At 52.4% G+C, this 18,261-nt stretch overlaps 1 protein-coding gene across 1 annotated transcript in view; it reads right to left on the bottom strand.

The window, feature by feature from the left end:
* KIAA1549 (KIAA1549 ortholog) overlaps positions 1 to 18,261 on the bottom strand; it is a 97,129-nt gene that overhangs the window by 22,532 nt on the left and 56,336 nt on the right. Inside the window, exons 13-16 of the mRNA XM_042782529.1 lie at positions 8,253 to 8,458; positions 7,254 to 7,477; positions 5,760 to 5,913; positions 2,033 to 2,364 (exon numbers count right to left, since the gene is read on the bottom strand). Coding sequence (XP_042638463.1) covers positions 2,033 to 2,364; positions 5,760 to 5,913; positions 7,254 to 7,477; positions 8,253 to 8,458 — 916 coding nt within the window. The remainder of the gene's footprint in view (positions 1 to 2,032; positions 2,365 to 5,759; positions 5,914 to 7,253; positions 7,478 to 8,252; positions 8,459 to 18,261) is intronic.

Below are 18,261 nucleotides of genomic sequence, written 5' to 3'. Positions count from 1 at the left end.
AAAAAAAAAAAAAAAAAAAAAAACATTATCATGGACTCTTTAATCCCCGACATGTATGAAGAATGAATACTAATACTAGAAGAGCTTACAATAATAAAACTCATTGCTGTTGAGTCAATTTGATTCATAGCGACCCCTCCTTGGGTTTCCGAGGCGGTATCTTTACAGAATAGATTGCCCAACCTTCCTTCCGAGGAGTGGCTGGTGGGTTTGAACCGCCAGCCTTCTGGTTAGCGGTTGCATGCCTTAGGCACTACGCCACCAGAGCTCCTTTATAATAATAGTATAAATAATTAAAATAGTAACACAAATCAGTCAAGAATTACTGTTAAGTTACTATGTTATCAGTGTGGCAAGAACATGGAGTGACTGGAATTCTCATTCACTGCTGGCTGGAATGTAAAATGGTGCGGCCACTCAGGACGACAGTCTTGCAGTTTCTTACAAAGCTAGATGCTGGTTTACCATGTGACCCAGCAGTCCCACCTCAGGTACTTCCCACATGAGCTGAAAACTTAAATGCACACAAAAATCGACACGTGAGTGTTTGTAACCACTTCATGCACAAACAGAAGTAACCAAGCTACATCCTTCAATCAGTGAATGGACACACAAACTGTGGTCCTCACACAATGGAGGATTACTCAGTGGGAAAAAGAAATGAACACACCATCTATAAAAAATCTACACGGAGGGAGCTTCAATACTTATTTCTAATGAAAGAAGAAAAACCCGTCTGAAAAAGCAACATACTGGGTGGGCCCCCTGACATTACATTCTGGAAGAAACAAGACTCTAGAGTCTGACAAGACCACAGGCTGCCAGGTGCTCAGGGGAAGTGGCAGGGGGATCTGGAATGACCAGAAAATACCACTGCTACTCCTCATGTCTTTCTTCTTCATGTCTTTGGGAAAGTAGCTTGAAACGAAGGAATTAACTGAAGATTAAGATAAATAAAGGCAAGCAAAGCAGATGAAATGATAAAACGTTAGCTGCCAAGGTGGAAAGGTGGTTATTTGCAAATGCCTTCCCTGCCTGGTGTGGCCAGGCCACCTGTGCTCCCATACTTCAAGGACCCCTTGGATGCTCAGGTGGCCAGCCAAGACCTTGAACGGTTTGGACCCAAATGAAGCCACACCCTGTATGGAGACATCAGTGAGAATACAGTTTGCAGCTACTCCACCTCCATTTCCTAAAACCTTAAGCAACTCAGGAGTATGCTTCCCTAAAACCACACCTCTTCCCAACTCTCCAACAGAGAAAACACCTGAGCTACATAAAAGGCCTGCTCCCAACATTAAAAACTAACTTTCTCCCAGTAGTCGAGTTGATTCTGACTCAGGGCGACCCCAGCAGTGTGAGAGAAGAACCATGTTCCGCACACTTCTTGCTGGCTGGTTTTTTTGGAAAGAGATCACCTGGACTTTCTTCCCGGTGCCTCTGGGAAGACTTGAACCTTCAGCCTTTCAGTGAGCAGCTGAGCATGTCTGCTGTTCATACATCCAGGAACCCTAAGAATTAACCTAGTGGGGGACCAGGTTTGCTGGTCTGATAGAGCCTGGTGGAACCACTGAGACTATGGCCCCTAGCTGCCCCTCAGGTCTGGAATTGAACACACACCTGTGGCTTCCAGCCAAACAGAAGACAGGCAGAGGAGGTGAACACTTACCTGAGGTAGATATACCCCTTGGAGAGAACAATCATGGGAGAAAGAAGGGCTGTGTATGTACAGGGAGACGGCTCAGGGGGCAGGGGTACATGGAGGGATAGACATAGGGAAGAGGTGACTGTCAAGAGGAAGTGGGAGGGGAGCTGTTGTATTATGGTGAATTGTGGTCAATGTCATGAGACAAAGTGTATGTGAATTGCTGTATGGGAAATGAATTTGCTCTGTACGTTTTCACCCAAATCACAATTAAAAAAAAAAGAATTAACCTAGTGGAACATCCTAAGAACCAAGACCAGGATGCGATTGGGGTGCCGCAGGACCCTGAAAACTGAAGCTGTCAGGAAACAAACCCCCCAACCTTGCCCGAGAGGACTCACGCTGCATGGGTTGTTGGCCGTCTGCACCGGGCTGTAGAAGGACCCCCACTGTGTGGCTCTCCGCTCTTCCCGGGAAGGGGTGCTATTCACAGGCAGTCCGGCAGGGAGCCCGGGGCCAGCACCTACAGCACTGGCCGGCTGGCTGCTGGGAGCCACGAGGGCGAAGGCGTCGTCCAGGAGGGAATGCATGGTCTGGCGGGCCTCCTCGATCGACGGCTGGGGCGGGATGTACTGCGAAGCCGGGAAGGGCAAGCCAGCGTACCGGCCCAGCTCGGTGGAGGATGGTGTCCGGGCTTCCGCTGGGAGGTCGGGATCAGACTACAGGGACAATGCCAGAGAAAAGAGGAGTCAGACACGCGCTTCCCCGGGGTCCCTAAACAAACCCCGAGAAGCAGAGTGGTTTTAAACAGACTTCGTGGGCATCGAGGAAAAGAATCAAAAAATGACAGCTGCCATTTCATGGGAACAAAAAGCTCACATCAGGAGAAAAAGAAAGTCGTAAAAACATCCAGCAAAACTCAACTATCTGCAATACGATGGCCAGAAGCACCCATTTTTTTTAAAGTCCTTGGGCAGCCACAAAACATGTCTCAAATGGTATATGCTGAAAAAGCTAGTCACTTTCTTTAGATAAGGAAATCAAAGCAAAGCAGCCTGTCAACTAGGAAAGGACAACACACGCCCCCAGCAGAGCCCAAGGCCATCACCACAGCACAGCCGAGCCCGTCAGGGGTGTGCGCGTGCACGGGCTTCATGACAGCCACCACCTACGGCTGTAGGAGTAACACGTATTCACTCAGGACCCTTTTGTCTTTAAACCTGAGGTAACTCTGGCTGACGTGAGTCATGAGCAAGGTGTAAATTATGTTCTATTTAGAAGGCAGGACTACAAGTACCATCTGATTAAGATTTTTTAAAGCTTATTTCCTGTTACTGCTAGGAGGCAAAGAATGGCCATAGCACACACTGGGTGAACTGTGGGACACTGAGAGGGACGCAGTGCGGGACACGTCCACTCCGGCCACGGCGGCCCCTCAGGCCCAACGTCCCAGTTACTGCAACCCGAACACTGAATGGGGAAGAGGTCTACAGAAACGGTGACCACCTGCCCTGCGGGAGGGAGGGGGAATTCCTTTTTTCTAGAATGGTTCACAGGCCCAAGTGGCTGGTCAGTTCATTCAAGGGGCCAAGGAAGACAGCCTCTATATGTTTGCATTGGTATGTCTCTTACAAAGAAAAACTCTATCCCCACAGACACAAGCCTAATCCCAGCCAATGCTTGGAAGATGATTCCGAATGCGATGGCCACCCAACATCACAGCAGTTATTATCCACGCCAGCACCAAACGTTACGGGCAGCGCCTGAACTCCAAACGGAGGCGAAACCCTACGACAAACAGGCAAACCTACAAACAGCCCACACATCTGCTCTGCTTGATCTGATGAAAGGAGACAGCCAACATTTAAAAATCTGGAAACATCGTTGAGAACTCCAATTTCAAGATTCTCTCGACAGAGTCTGCATCATGCGCCCCCCTTCAGACGCACCCAGGCCTGTGGAGCAGTGACTGCCCTCATGGGGTGGGACAGGGGCTCTGCTGTTCACAAGAGCCCCACCTGGTGGCCTCACTCCTGGGTCCACACACGCTTGGGCCTCTAAGTCTATTTCCCCAAGTCTGTAATAGCCCAGGAAAGGTTCCACCGGGCGACAGTTAGCATCTGACCATGACTTGCCAACCTACAGGAGGCCTGGTGTCGTTCCAAAGAGTCGGAAGGTCTACATACCAGACACTTTCCTGTCTGGAATTTCTGCCAAGGATATGGGACTCCAAAGGGGGTCTATGGTTTATGATTTAACATCAGAAGGATCCTGGGCCCATCCCTACAAAGAGGACACAAACGGACACACATGCCATTCGCTAATTCCTGGGTTTCTTCAGGATCCAGGAAGTAAGGCTGTGGTTGAGAGTGTACCACCAAGCTAACGATTTACTAACCGAAGAAGGAGGTGCCATGTTGTCTAATTAGAACAAAGGAAGGAGAAAAGCACAGCCAAGCCGCCATGAGAGAGAAGAGTCAGGGTCAGGGGTGAAGATGAGTGAAGAGAACAAGGAGACAGGTGACACCCTCCACAACACTCGACAGCACTGGGTGACAGAACTTGAGGAGGGTAGAAATAGGCTCTTCTACAGGATGCTGTGAAGGAAAGACCTCAGCTGGTGGGGGGGTGAGAGGAAGGAGGAGCAGCTCTGCCTTAACTCATTACCCTCCACAACAGGGTCCGGAAGTCCTGTGTGAGACAGAGAGGAAAGGAAGGCAGCCATTACCCTCTGAAGCTGCGGGCACACTTCCCAGATGGAGCCAAACACCACAAAGGCCAAGACAGCCGAAGAGTAGGCCCCAAAACTCAGCTGCACAAGAGCTCCATCTACTGTGAGGACGGCCAGCGACTTGCCATCTGGAAAGTGGCCCCAGGAAAGTGGCTGCAGGTGCAGGCCCTTCTGACTCTTGAGATTGATACGCTGAACAGGGTGTGAGGTCCCAGACAGGCTTTCAGTTACTACAATCCTAGAGGCTGGCCGCTCAGGAAAGAGCCTGGTTCTTTCAGATAAGGACTGGTTGATATTTAGGCCCAAGGTAGGTAAGTATGGAGTTTTGCACGTTTGTGTCTTTAGAGGTACAATCCTTCAGTGCTAGTTCCTGGAGCAGTTTAGGAGAAACGCACAAGCCTCCGATAAGAAAAGGCCAGCCCACCGAGCGCCATCTCAAGTCATCACGTGTATCATAAATCCCTCTCCAAACGTGTGTTTCTGCTCGACAGCTACTCCCTGAACAAGGGTTTTCCTGTGCGTCTGCCCCTGCAGGCGGGAAGATGTAAGACAACAGGACCTTGAGGGCTTTCAGGGAGCGCTGTTCCCACAGCGTTCGGGGCTCAGCTGCGTCTGACGCCCTCTCTGCGGGGGGCTGCCTCTGTCCATGCCTCTCACAGCCCCTCAGCCGGGCTGGCCTTCTTTCCTCCTCAGTGGGGTCTGTTTGTGTGTGTGTGGGGGTTAATGCTGTCACTTGTCTCTTTAAAATTCCAAGCAACTCCGTACATACTGAGAATACATATTTTCAGTATGAAAAATGTTTCATTCCTTTCTTCTTAATTCCCATCAAGCCCCATCTTTTCCCACAACAATAAAAAAATGTGTGTGGGGGGGGCAGCAAACGCAGTCTTTTCAGTGAAGCAGGGGGAGGCAGTCAGAGAGCAAACCCCACACAGACATCGATGTTGTCTAGAGGCTACATGACATGAACACAGAGTCTACAGATATGGTCTACCTCTGGGATGGGGCAGGGGGAGGGACAAAACCCTAAACCCCTCCTGCCTCCAAGAAACCGAAACAGCCCTCTCAAGGGAGTGGGGGTGGGAGAGCCAGACGAGGGAACTTTCTGGATGTTTCTCTCTTTTCCGATTATTCTCAAGAAGCTCCCTTTCTAACGCTTGAGACCAGCGCATGGACACAGAAGAGGAAAACCTGGATGATGTTTCCAGACCCCCCACCTTATGTGGCTGAGGCCCCCCTCCCCCCTGGAGCAGGCCCACCCCGCCCCGCTGGCCATCAGCGCCTCAGCACACCGGGCAGCAGCCAACATCGCTCTCCCACCCGTGACCCTTCCCAGGAACCACACTCGTCCACCTGTCACCGACGGAGCAGCGGGGGACATACCGGGCACCCGAGATAGGCTGAGTTGTGCACGCCGGGGGGCCGCTTATAGGTGCCATCGCTGTCTGTGGTGATGAGCCTGTCCTTCTCGGCATCCGTGGGGCACCCATTGACCTGGTGCTTCCGCCGTGGCTTGGGAGAACGCTTTATCCGCGAACTGCCAGGGAAAGACAGTCACAGCCATAAGAAGAAACCTTCTGGCCCGGGCCCATCCACTAAGCTAAGTGTTTTCTGATAACTGACAACAGCCGCGTGGCCAACACCACAAGCGTGAGACAGGTGTCTGTGCTCAGGCACCCACGGTCCACCCACTGTACACACACGTGCCCCACTGAGAGCAGCACAAGGCCACATGCCTTCTCTGAGTCACCAGGCAGACACGCCCAGAGGAGGGAGGCCATCGTGAACATCGTCCCTGCCTGGACACCCTGGGCCAGGTCCTGGGAGGGGGGGGGTGACAGGTCTCAAGTCATGGTGTGGGGCATGGGCAGAAGATGTAATGGGCAGGCCCATCATGCCTAGCACCAGACGGGGCCATTCGAGGAGAGAAACAGGGAAGCTGTCTGTGTCCTGGTGGGTGGGAGTCAGCTGAGATGAGAGGCAGGGACCCCTGCAAGGGTGTGCAGGTTCCAAGGGGCAGCTGTGAGAGCCGGGGCAGGTTGTGAGCAGAGAAGCAACAGGGACCTGTAGTGGGGGTGTGAAGGAGGGAGGAGATGAAGGAGCAGGGACCTGTGGTGGCAGACAGAAGCGTGGGAGACCAGCACTGAAGGTCAGATCCTAGACTCTGATGGTGGCTGCAGGGACAGAGAGGAAGGGGCCAGCCAGACACCCGCCAGTGTGGTGACACTGTTGTTAGTAGCTCTGGTTGGGTTGCCACAGTGCACAATGACCCTGGCAGAACGTCAGGAACCACTGCCTGGCCTGGGCCGGCCACCAGCACCTTAGGGATGGGGTGCTTGTGCTCTGAGTCATTTTCATTGGCTGATTTTCATCAAGCATCTCCCCTAGCGCCTTAGTCAGGGAGCTCTCCTGGAACCTGTTCACCAACACAGCAACAAGCAAGCCTGCTGGCAGAGGGACGTGAGGGGCGCTGGCGGAGCAGAGCCCGGGTGTCCCCAGGCCGGAGTCCTCCTGAATTACCACCACCCCGCGGTAAGGACACAGCCGAGAGGCACGGGGTGAGAGGAGCGAGAGCCGGGGGCCCTGGGAGAAGCTTCGGCACGGAACGGGTGGCCTCACTTGAATGAACGTGACCTGAAATGAAATCAGAGGAAGTGTCCGAGGCACCCGCTGACCAAGCTAGAAAACGGGAGCGCCTTCCACACAAAGATGGGGACTGACCTGGAAAAGGTGTCCCCAAGACCTACAAGGCTCTGGCCTATAAACCTCTTCAGCCGCTGTTCACGCGTCCGCTTCCAAACGGACAGGCGCCCTGTGAACACTGTAACGGTTAAGGCAGCGCACTGGGACCCCGCCCCTGCCCTGCCGCGGACCCACCTCTTCCTGGGCTCTATGAACACGGAGGGCACGCTGGCCGTGGGGTCCAGGATCTTGTCGATCTGCATTTGTGCACGGCGGTACACGCGGTGGCGCTCCCGGGTGTCCCCAGAGGACAGGTCGTCCACCACCGGGAACTCGTAGTGCCCGCGGCGCTTGGCGCGGAGCCGGATCTTGTTCCGATGGTGCTCGATCTCGGACTTGTGCCTCAGCGCAGTCTGAATCTGAGGAGGTAACAGAGGAGGAGGGTGAGCGCCCCCTGCAGGCGGCAGTGCGCCCTCCGTGCGCCACGCGAGCGCGTGCCAGGCGCGCAGCGGCCGGCCTCAGGTTCTCCCCGAGGAGCGCGCTGACGGCAACGAGCTGCCTTCCAACACTGCGCTCCCCACTCACAGGGCCTTTAACATTGGTTTTTCTGGTGCTGGTCACCAAGCGCCCTCTCTCCACCCGTTGTTGTGAGTTGCGTGGAGTCGATTGCGACTCACGCGACCCCATGTGTGCAGCATAAAACTGCTCCACGGATTCTTCAAGGCTGTGACCTTTGCAAGCAGATGGCCAGGCCTGTCCTCCCAGGCACCTCCTGGTGGGTTCGAACCACCAACCTTTAGGTCACTGGTTGAGCACAAACCCTGTGCGCCGCCTAGGGCCCTCACCCTCTGGCGGCACCGCCAGAATCCCAGCCTCCCCAAAGGCGGGCGGATCGTCAGCATACACCACACGTCATCAGCATACACAGACGGGAAGGGGAGTCACTCATCAGGCAGCGGACGGAACCCGCCCGAAAAGCAGGTTCCCTGCAGCGCCAGCCTGACAAGCAGGCCTCTGAGGAGGGCCGCCTGTGACAGGCTCGGTCTTGAACGGCACTGGTCTAAGAAACCAAGAGCAGCCCTGCAGGTTCCCGCCACGAGTCGGCCGCTCCCCCAGGGAGGAACTGGCTCTGTAGCGCCGACTCGTGGTTAAGCCCCGCACACATCGGAACATGCTTTCTCATAAGACAGATACCTCCTTGTTCATCTTGTTGGTCTCCACCACGCGCTCGCCCAGCGCAGGCAGCTGGGCCGGAGGAGCCGGGATGGGCTGCATGGCAATGAGCTGGATCTTACTGAGCACGCGGCGGCCGGCCTCTGCCGAGTGAGAGATCCTGTCCACGTGCTCGAATATGGAGGCCGACGAGGGCTGCTCGGGAGCCGAGCTGGGAGGGGGCGGCCCTGGTCCGGAGAAGCAAATGCACGTCACCGCCAAAGGCAGTCATCAGAACGAGGGGTACTCCTTAAGGAATCCTTGGGGGGCCCTAACCCAAAACGCACCCCGCTCCGGAGCAGAGTGCTTGAAAACTCACTGAAAAACACAAACCAACCAGTTGCCATTGGCTTGACTTACAGTGACCGCATGTGTGAGTGGAATCGTACTCCACAGGGTTTCCAATGTCTGGTTTCCTGGAACCAGATTGTCACGACTTTCTTCCAAGGCATGGCTGAGAGGGACTGCCAACCTTTCAGTTAGCAGTCGGGCACTTACCCACCTGGGCCACCCAGGGACAGAGACGTAGCCTATTTAAGCCTGAATTCTCCAGGTGAAACACTATCTTTTCAACCTCCTTGGTGAAAATACAAATGCCTCCACTAAAGATGTGAAGGGATCATTGTGACCCTGTCTGTCCCAAATGGCCTCACTTTGTCTAAATGGGTTTCAGTCTTCAGTAAGGAAAGGTCCAGACCAGAACAGGCTGGGAGGAAGCAACGCACGGATGGTCTAGGGAAAACATTTTAGCAGCTTTGAGCTTCAGCTATCCCGTGGGAGGAGCTCGCTGAAGCGAATGGATGTAGTGGCCAAAGAAATGCTGCACTGCTGAGAAAAACAACAAGGGACGTGGGACACGCAGGCCCGAAGCGGTTAACAAGGAGCACATCTGACTTTCAGTTCTGATGAAGAAAGACGGGACACCTAGGAGGTATGAGAAGCAAACGGACTGCCTACAGGGAATGAGAGAGATGAAGAAGTCCTGCAGAGCTAGTTAGACCCCCGGGGTCAACTAATGCCCCCTCTGATAAACCTCAGACAGTCCTCAGAGGCTCCAACCCTGCTCTGAGGTAAAGGCCAGCCGGGCACAGAGAGAAGTGTGAGCCTGCAGAAAGCGGGTTCTATCTCCTGCCTGTGTGTGTGTGTGTGTGTGTGTATGTGGCACAATGGTTAAAGCACTCAGCTGCTCATGAAAAGGTTGGCAGTTTGAACCCACCAGCCACTCCACAGGAGAAGAATGTGGTAGTCTTCTTCTGTAAAGATTTACAACCTCAGATACCCCATGGGGCCGTTTGACTATCCTACAGGCTTGCTGTAAGTCAGAATCAACTCAACAACAGGTTTTGGGTGTGCGTGTTTAATTGTGGTAATAACATATAACAAAAATTCCCACTTTAGCCATTTTTTAGTGTACGATCCAGTGATGTTAATTCCATTCACTATATTGCACAAGGGAGCTCTGGTAGCATAATGCCTAAGGCACTTGACTGCTAATCAGAAGCCTGGAAGTTCAAACCCACCAGCCACTCCTCGGAAAGAAGATGGGGCAATCTACTTCCGTAGTGATACTGCCTCGGCAACCCAAGGAGGGGCTGCCACGAGTCAGGTCTGACTCGATGGCACATAACAACAACATGTTGCACAAACATCCAACAGTACCAGTTGCCATTGAGTCGATTCCGACCCCATGTCTTACTAGGTGGAACTCTGCTCCATTGGGTTTCCTATGATTTTTCAGAACTCAGTTACCAGACCTTTCTTCCCAGGTGTCTCAGGGCAGACTTGAATCTCCAACCTTCTGGTGAGCAGCTGAGGGTGTTAATCTTTGTGCTACCCCGCAACTCCCTGCCCAACCACCACTATTACGTCTCCACACCTTCATCGTCACCAAGGAGAAACTCTGTACCGTTAACCAATGATCCTGTGGGGTAAAGAATATAACCGCATCCAGAGAATCTCATGTCTGTCTTTGGCTCCTGAGAGACCCTCCAAAGCCCTGAAACTTCCCCAGTGATTGAAGTGTCTTTGCTGAGGCCCCCAGAAGGTTGATGCTAATGAGGTGACTGAGGTGAGGGCTGGCCAGGCCACCAGAGACTGCCTCTTGATATCAGCCGATCTCAGCGGTGGGGGGGGGGGGTGGCGGCACTGATTCAATCAAACCTGCCTGAGCAATGAGGCCCCAGTAAGGGGTCTGGACCCGGGAGCTCCAGGGGCTTCCTGGCTGGTGAAAGACATCGATACACGGGGCGGGTAGCACGTTCATGCTGGGGACCCTCCCAGACCACATGCATCTCTTCCTTGGGATCCTTTTGGCCATAACAGACCTGCAGTCGTAAGTACAGCACATCCCTGAGTTCTGTGAGTGGCCGCAGTGACCCACTGAAGCCAAGGGAGCAGCAGGAGCCAGCCAGTCAGAAGTGGGGGTGTCATGGGGACACCCACGCTTGCAGCTGGAGCTGGGGTCTTGGGCAGATGTGGCAGTCTGGAGGACAGGGACCTTTAGCTTGTGAGGTCTGGCTCTGGGGGGCTGGGCCCAGAGGAGGGGGTGCCGTGTGTGCAGATGGTGTCAGAACAGAGGGGACAACAAGCTGATTAGAAGGGATCATCATTTGCTACTGGGGAGTAGGATGTGACGCCCTCACACTCCCCATCCACCCCTCCCAGCCCCTGGTAACCAAACACCAAGCCAAACGCACTGCCATAAAGTCGATTCCAACTCATAGCAACCCCCACAGAGTTTCCAACGCAGTAAATCTTTACGGAAGTAGATTGCCCCATCTTCCTTCCACCGAGCGGCTGGTGGGTTTGAACCGCTGACCTTCTGGTTGGCAGTCAAATACCTTAGGCCCTGTGCTGCTCAGGCCCTGGTAACCAACTAATAAACTATGCCTCTGCTCTTCTGGAGGGTTCGTTATCAGTGGAATCAGACAACGCGTGTCGTTTTGTATCTAACTTATTTCACTCCGCGCCATGTTTTCAAGGTTCTTCCATGTCATGGTGTGTCCTGAGATTTCATCCCTCTTTATGGCTGAACAGCATCCCCTGGTATGGATAGGCCACATCTGGTTTGTCCACACATCAGCTGATGGACAGTGGTTTCCAGCTTCCATATTGTGAAGACTGCTGCCATGAACGCTGGGGGTGCATGTACCTAGGTGAGTCCCTGCTTTCCATGGCTTGGGATGTGTCCAGAAATGATTTTAAACAAAAGCCTGAATGTTCCCAACCTTGAGTGTATGTGAAAAATACAAAGGGCTCTCCTCATGTCAAAAAAGATAAAACGTCGGGGCGAGCAGTAACAAATGGTTTATATCTGACACGCAGAACACCGTCTGTGATGGGTTCGTCTTTGTATTCGTCTCAGCTTCAACGCCACCTACTGGTCATCCTGAGCAGCTGCAAATTTTTTACAGAAGCAGCGGAATGAGTGGCATTCCTGAGTGAGACGCTGTGGTCTTCTGGGTCCGGCTCTTCTCAGGCTTTCTCTTGCTGACCCAGTCCTGGGCGGACCCGACCACGTGTGGGAGGCAGGCGCAGCCAGGCAGCACCCTGGGCCCTCACTGGGCAGGCACCGTGCCCAAAAGGAGACCATTAGCTTCCACAGATGAGCTGAACCGACTAACCCAGACTTACAGAGTAATGGCAAATGTCACGGAGGCTCATCCAGGAGGCCACTGACAACTGAAGGTGAGATCATGCTCCTCCCGGTGCTGACACTCTAGCAGGCACGTGAGTGGCCCCGGTGCCCACTGGGGACCTGAGTTCATAACGCAGGGCCATCCGTTCACCGACCGGAACCCCTGCACCCCAGAAAGGCAAGGCGTGGAGAACGGGAGAGGCTGTGTGCGGGGTGGAGAGGCGTGCACAGGCACTCGGGCCTTGTCACGCAGCAGTCCTGTAACCCTGACAGTGCTCTTTAAAACGCTCTTGGTGCTGTGAAGTGCCCTGGGTCACATCTGACTCACAGCGACCCCACGGGACTGAGCAGGGCTGCCCCATAGGGCTTCCTCGGCTGCCATCTTTACAGAAGCAGATCTCCGGGTGGTTCTCCCGTGGAGCCGCTGTGTGGGTTCAAGCCACCTACTAACGCAGACAAGAGCTTGACCATTGGGACAGCATGGCTCCTTCTCTAAAAAATGAAGAAGAAAAATAACCCGAACAAACAAAACCGGGGCAACAGACAGCAGGAGAGGCTGGGACACACAGGCGTAAGAGAAAAAAGCCCCTGGGACCCTGGGCTCTCAGCCCAGGTCCCTGTCCCCTCTCTGTCCTTCTTCGCTGCACCCCACAGTGGTCATGGGCCCCCATTCTAAAATTCACCAACTGCCACCTGAGAGCAGGAGACATGGGCCGCAGGCTCTCTCAACCGAGCTCGGGGGCGACGTGGTGGGGAAGGAAGAAGCAGGTAAACCCACCTGTTCCTCACTGCGGGGACCCAGCCCCCGGAAACGGATGGAAAGAGGGATGTGACTCGTTTGCTTGTTCTACACAGCGAAGGGAAGACGGGGCTGTTGCTGCTGTTTGCTGTGCACTGCAGACTTTTTAAGAACAGCCCAGGTGACAGCGACCGGCAGAAGGCACACGGGCACCACAGACACACACTGCCTGCTCCCCACTGCAAGGCAGTGCGGACGTCGAACTAACGCTCTCTCTTCAAATTCCATCAAACCAAAAAAGGCTAGGATAGGAACTGCAGGATGGGACGAGGGCACCAAAGCACACTGACGGGGGACTGTGTTACCAGGCTGCGGCAACAGGACGTTCGGGAAGAACTATTACATTGTTGTTGTTAACTGTGGCCGAGTCAGCTCCAACTGGGGGCAACCCTGTTTGCAACAGAACAAAACGTTCCCCTGTCGTGCACCATCTTCCCAATCGTTGGGACGCTTGGGCCCATGGCTGTGGCCACTGTGTGCTCTGAGCACCTTCCAACCTAAGGGGCTCAGCTCCCAGACTGCTATGGGGCAGATTCTGTTGGGACCCATAGATTGTCCATCGGCTAATTCTCAGAAGTATGTCGCCAGCCCTTTCGGCCTAGTCTGGAGTTTGAAAGCCCTGCTGAGTCCTGTGCACGGTGGGTGACCCTCCTGGTATTTGAAATAGCAGTGGCCTCACAACATCACAGACACACGCCAGCCACCACAGCACGACACAGCGACAGACGGTGGGGGGTTATTTCATTATCTCCACGTACATCCTGTCCAGCTGCAACATTATGAACGCGTGACCCACATTCATGTCCTGTGAGGCAGGGGTCACGTGACCTCCGCTCCCTCACCGCGTCCCCAGCACCTAACATCACAGCAATCATGAACACTGGCTGAGTGGACAACTAACTTGGGTGGGTCCCCTCACCCAAGTTTAGAAACTTTTATTTTGAAAAGCCCTCTGGGAATCTGCCTCGACAAAAAGATGAGAACCTGAACTGACGTCTAAATCCTACACAAAGGGCTCCAACATGACAAGAGAACATGTGATGTTACACGGAACCAAGATGCCACCCAGCAACCTAATTAAAAAAACCCCACTGCTGTCAAGTTGATTCCGACTCCTAGAGACCCTAAGGACAGAGTAGAACTGCCCCCACAGGGTTTCCAAGACTGTCATCTTTACGGAAACAGACTGTTACATCTTTCTCCCATGAAGTGGCTGCTGGGTTTGAACCACCGACCTTTTGGCTAGCAGCTGAGTGTTTTCACCACTGTTCCACCAGAGTTCCTTGCAATCTCATTAACACCATCAGTTTGCTTTCAAATTCTTTAGCACGTGCAAAAGTAAACGTCAGCTCAGTGGCTAAATTCTCCCACTTGGAATTTGTGGAACCAAAATGAATGAAGTTTTAACTACGGCTTCTGAAAACTGCACACTTGCACTGTGCACCCAGGAGAGGATAATGGAGGTGCTTGGTGTTTGGTGAGCCTCAGCTCCGGGTTCATCCCTGATGCCAAAGAGCAGAGAGGGGAGAGAGACCCCTGGGCGTGGACGCACCACGACAGCACCATCGTGTCCTGAACGCGGCTGCCTCCAGTCCAGGATGGGAGCACCTCCCTGCCATGGCTCCTTCAGCCCTCTCTGTAGGTTAACCCATGGGGCGGTGGTGGGGCGGTGGCAGAATTTCTGCCTTCGGTGCGGGAGATCCAGGTTCAATTCCTGGCCAGTGCCTCTCAGACGCAGCCACCGCTCACCAGTCAGGGAAGGTTCGTTTGTTGCTGTGATGGTGAATGGGTTTCCGTGGAGCTTCCAGACTGAGGCCTGGTGATCTAGCTCTGACAATCAGCCCGTGAAAACCTTGGTCTGATCCCCAGCTAATCACAGGATCGGTGCAAGACTCAGGCACCTGGCAACAACAATGATGCTACTTATGAAAGTACAATGACTGTTAACATCTGAGTAGGTCATCTCTTAAAGGTCCCAGAAGGCCGTAAGGGTGCACGCACAGTCTAGCCACCTTCCAGAACTGCTCAGCTGTCGTGGCATCCAGCCCAACCTCGAATTTACCACAGAGGAGATAGTGATTGTTCCTCAGCTTCCATTCCCAGGTGGGCCCTTAAAATGCCAGAGGACACTGGTGACAGCAGTTGTCAAAAGCCTTGCCAAAGGGTCTATAGAGACCTGTGGTGGAATCACCCACTGTGCGGAGTCCCAGGTCCCAGGGAGACAGAGAAGAAGGTCCCAGAACGGCTCCTCCTGCCTGTCCATTTTTATCTCATTAAAGCTAGAAACGAAGGCAGGGTTTTCATGTGAGTTACAACATAATTCCAAAAAGCTGTGATGGAAACGCAGAGACTTCTCCGTAGGGTCTTTGAGTTCCATGCAAACGACAGACTATCCTGAGCTAGCACTCAAGCCGTAGGAGGGGCTGCCTGATAAAAAGCGAACCGCGTTTTAAAAGTGAATTGATGTTTGTAGTGAGAACACTGCCGACTCTCCCCCGAAAACACGGAAGCAATGGACAGATCCAGCTGTCTCTTTAAATCAAAGAAACAGGCCTCTGAGCATCTAGTCTGCCTCGCTCCCTCCGTGGCCCAAAGCTGGAAGAGAGTCAGAAGTTTACTACTTGGCTTGGCTACGTGCTCCTGGGTAGCCGTGGAAAATCCGCCCGTTGCAACACTACCAGCGTGGAGGAGCTGCAAGCAAGATCTTCTCAGATAAGCAACGGATAGAAAGTGAGGAAATCTGGGGCTGGCTTTGTTTCCCCAAAGCTTTCCCAGGGTCAGGACCAGACCTGAAACTTGTCTGTGTTACTATGGAGCTAAGTAAGTTCCAAGACTCTGTGAAACTGGATCCAAAGAAAAGACTATCCCCTTACTCTAAGGGGAACTTCCTTAGCCACATAAAGGCACCAGCTGGAAGCAGCTGGAAGGAGTCTCAAAGACGGGCTGCTTTAATCCGAGAGGGGCCCCGGAAGAAGTGCCTTTCTAGGCCACTGCCTGCCAGTGACAGAGCAGGGCCTCCCACTTCCCCCTGGACTTCGTTCACTCAGAGAATGTGGTTTGTTCCACACTGTATTTTCATACAGAGGAATTTGAGATTAAAACATTTAAGTATAAAAATTACTATCAAAAATAACATCTTGATAGGAAATATTTGGGAACCCTCTATCTGATAAGGGTCTAATATCCAAAAAGCAGTCCTTCAACTCGATCATACAAAAATAAACAACATGATCAGAATATTTCACCAAAGAGGAAACACAAATGGCCGACAAGCACACGAAAAGATGTCGCTAATCATCGGAGAAACACACATCAAAACCGCAACGCGATACCAGTTCACCCCCCCGCTAGGATGGCTACTGTCAGAAAACAGCAAGTGTCGACGAGGAGATGCTGGAACTCTCGTCCAGTGCTGCTGGGAACATAAAATGGTGCAGCTGCTGTGAAAACAGTTTGGGGACGCTTCCAAAACTCAAACATGGAATTACCGTATCGTTATCGTTAGGTGCCACGGAGTTGGTTCTCACCCATAGCGACCCTGTGCACAACAGAAACCTGTCCAGTTCTACGCCAGCCTCACAGTCCTTGCTATGCTGGAGCCCATCACTGCAGCCACTGTGTCAATCCATCTCGTTGCGGGTCTTCCCTTTTGTGCCGACCCTCTAGTTCACCAGCATGATGTCCTTCTCCAGGGCCTGCCCTCCTGGTAACATGACCAAAGTGTGAGAGACGCAGTCTGGCTAGTCTCACTCTAAGGAGCATTCCGGCTGCACTTCTTCCAAAACAGATTTGTTCATTCCTCTGCCAGTTCTTGGTGTTCACAATATTCTTCACCAACACTACAATTCTAAGGCATCACTTCTTCTTCAGTCTCCCTTATTCCTTGTCTAGCTTTCACATGCATATGACACAATCGAAAGCACCCTGGCTTGGGTTAGATGCACCCAAGTCTTCAAAGTGACATCTTTGCTCTTAGCACTTTAAAGAGGTCTTCTGCAGCAGATTACCCAAGGGCAATCCATAGTTGGATTTCTTGACTGCTGCTTCCGTGGGGGTTGATTGTGGATCCAAGTAAAATGAAATCCTTGACAGCGTCAATCTTTTCTCCATTTATCATAATGTTGCTTATTGGTCCAGTTATGAGGATTTTTGTTTTCTTTCTATTGAGCTGTAACCCATACTGCAGACTGTAGTCTTTAATCTTCATCAGTAAGTGCTTCAAGTCATCTTCACTTTCAGCAAGCAAGACTGTGTTATCTGTGTATTACAGGTTGTTAATGAGCCTTCCTCCAACCCTGATGCCCTGTTCTTCATATAAATCAGCTTCTCGGATTATTTGCTTAGCATACAGACTGAAAGTATGGTAAAAGGATAGGGCCTAAAACACACCTTTCCTGATTTAAACCCTGCAGTATCCCTTCTGTTCCAACGACTGTCTCTTGGTCTATGTACAGATTTCTCATAAGGATGATGAAGAATTATCATATGACACAGCAATTCTACTCCTTGGTATTTACCCAAAAGACCTGGAAGTAGACACTCCAACAGATACCTGTACACCAGTGTTCATTGCAGCATTATTCACAACAGCCAAGAGGTGGAAACAACTCAAGTCCATCAGCAGACGAATGGATGAACACAATGTGCTATTCATTTACAATGGAATATTATTGGGAGAATAATATTAGAGAGAAATGAGGTTCTGCTACATGCTGTAACATGGAGGGACCCTGAAAACACTACGTAGAATAAAGTTGGTTAGATATAAAAGGATGTGTGTTATATAAAGGAGCTAGAACAGACAAATGCATAGGCACCCAAGTTCATTAGTGGCTACCAGGAGCTGGGGGGACAGGGAACATCAAGATTTGAATGGTGTCTCCCAAAATTTGTGTCAACATGGCAGGCGGTGATTCTCAGTGGTTTGGCAGCTGTGTAATGATGTAATGTGTGGTTCCATAATGATTCCCCGGGATGTGATCTGATGTGATAAGCTGATGAGGTAAAAGAGATTAAGGGTCGATGCAACACGTTTAGTCCCGTCACAGCCCTGAGCCATGCAAGGGGAGCTCCCCTGGGGTGAGAGATGAAAGGAGAGAAGGGAGCCGGGGCTGGGGGAGGGACTGACTACCACCAGGCAAGAGCCAGGAGCCAAGCGTATCCTTTGGACCCAAGGTCCCTGTGCTGGGATCCTCCCAGGACCAAGAGACACAGAGAGAAAGGCTTGCCCCAGAGCCGACACTCGGGATTCGGACTGCTAGCCTCTGAAACTGCGAGAGAATGATTTTCTGTTTGTGAAAGCACCCACTGTGGTACGTGTGTTACAGCAGCGTTGGACACAGAGAGCAGGGGTCACTGCTGAAGGTGTACTGCCTCGGTCTGGGTGACAAACCTCTGGAGAGGGGTAGTGAGATGACAGCTGTGATTAACATCGATGAATTGTGCACTTAAAAATGGGTCAAGGAGGCGGGGCAAGATGGCGGACTAGGCAGAAGGATTGCACAGACCCTCTTCAACAAAGAAAAGGGAAACCAATTAACACAGACACAGAAGAT

The sequence above is a fragment of the Orycteropus afer genome, unplaced genomic scaffold (assembly GCF_000298275.1).
Source record: "Orycteropus afer afer isolate SDZICR_OR568_19922 unplaced genomic scaffold, OryAfe1.0 scaffold00358, whole genome shotgun sequence".
Taxonomy (NCBI): Eukaryota; Metazoa; Chordata; class Mammalia; order Tubulidentata; family Orycteropodidae; genus Orycteropus; species Orycteropus afer.
This window is presented reverse-complemented; position numbering and strand designations above follow the sequence as displayed.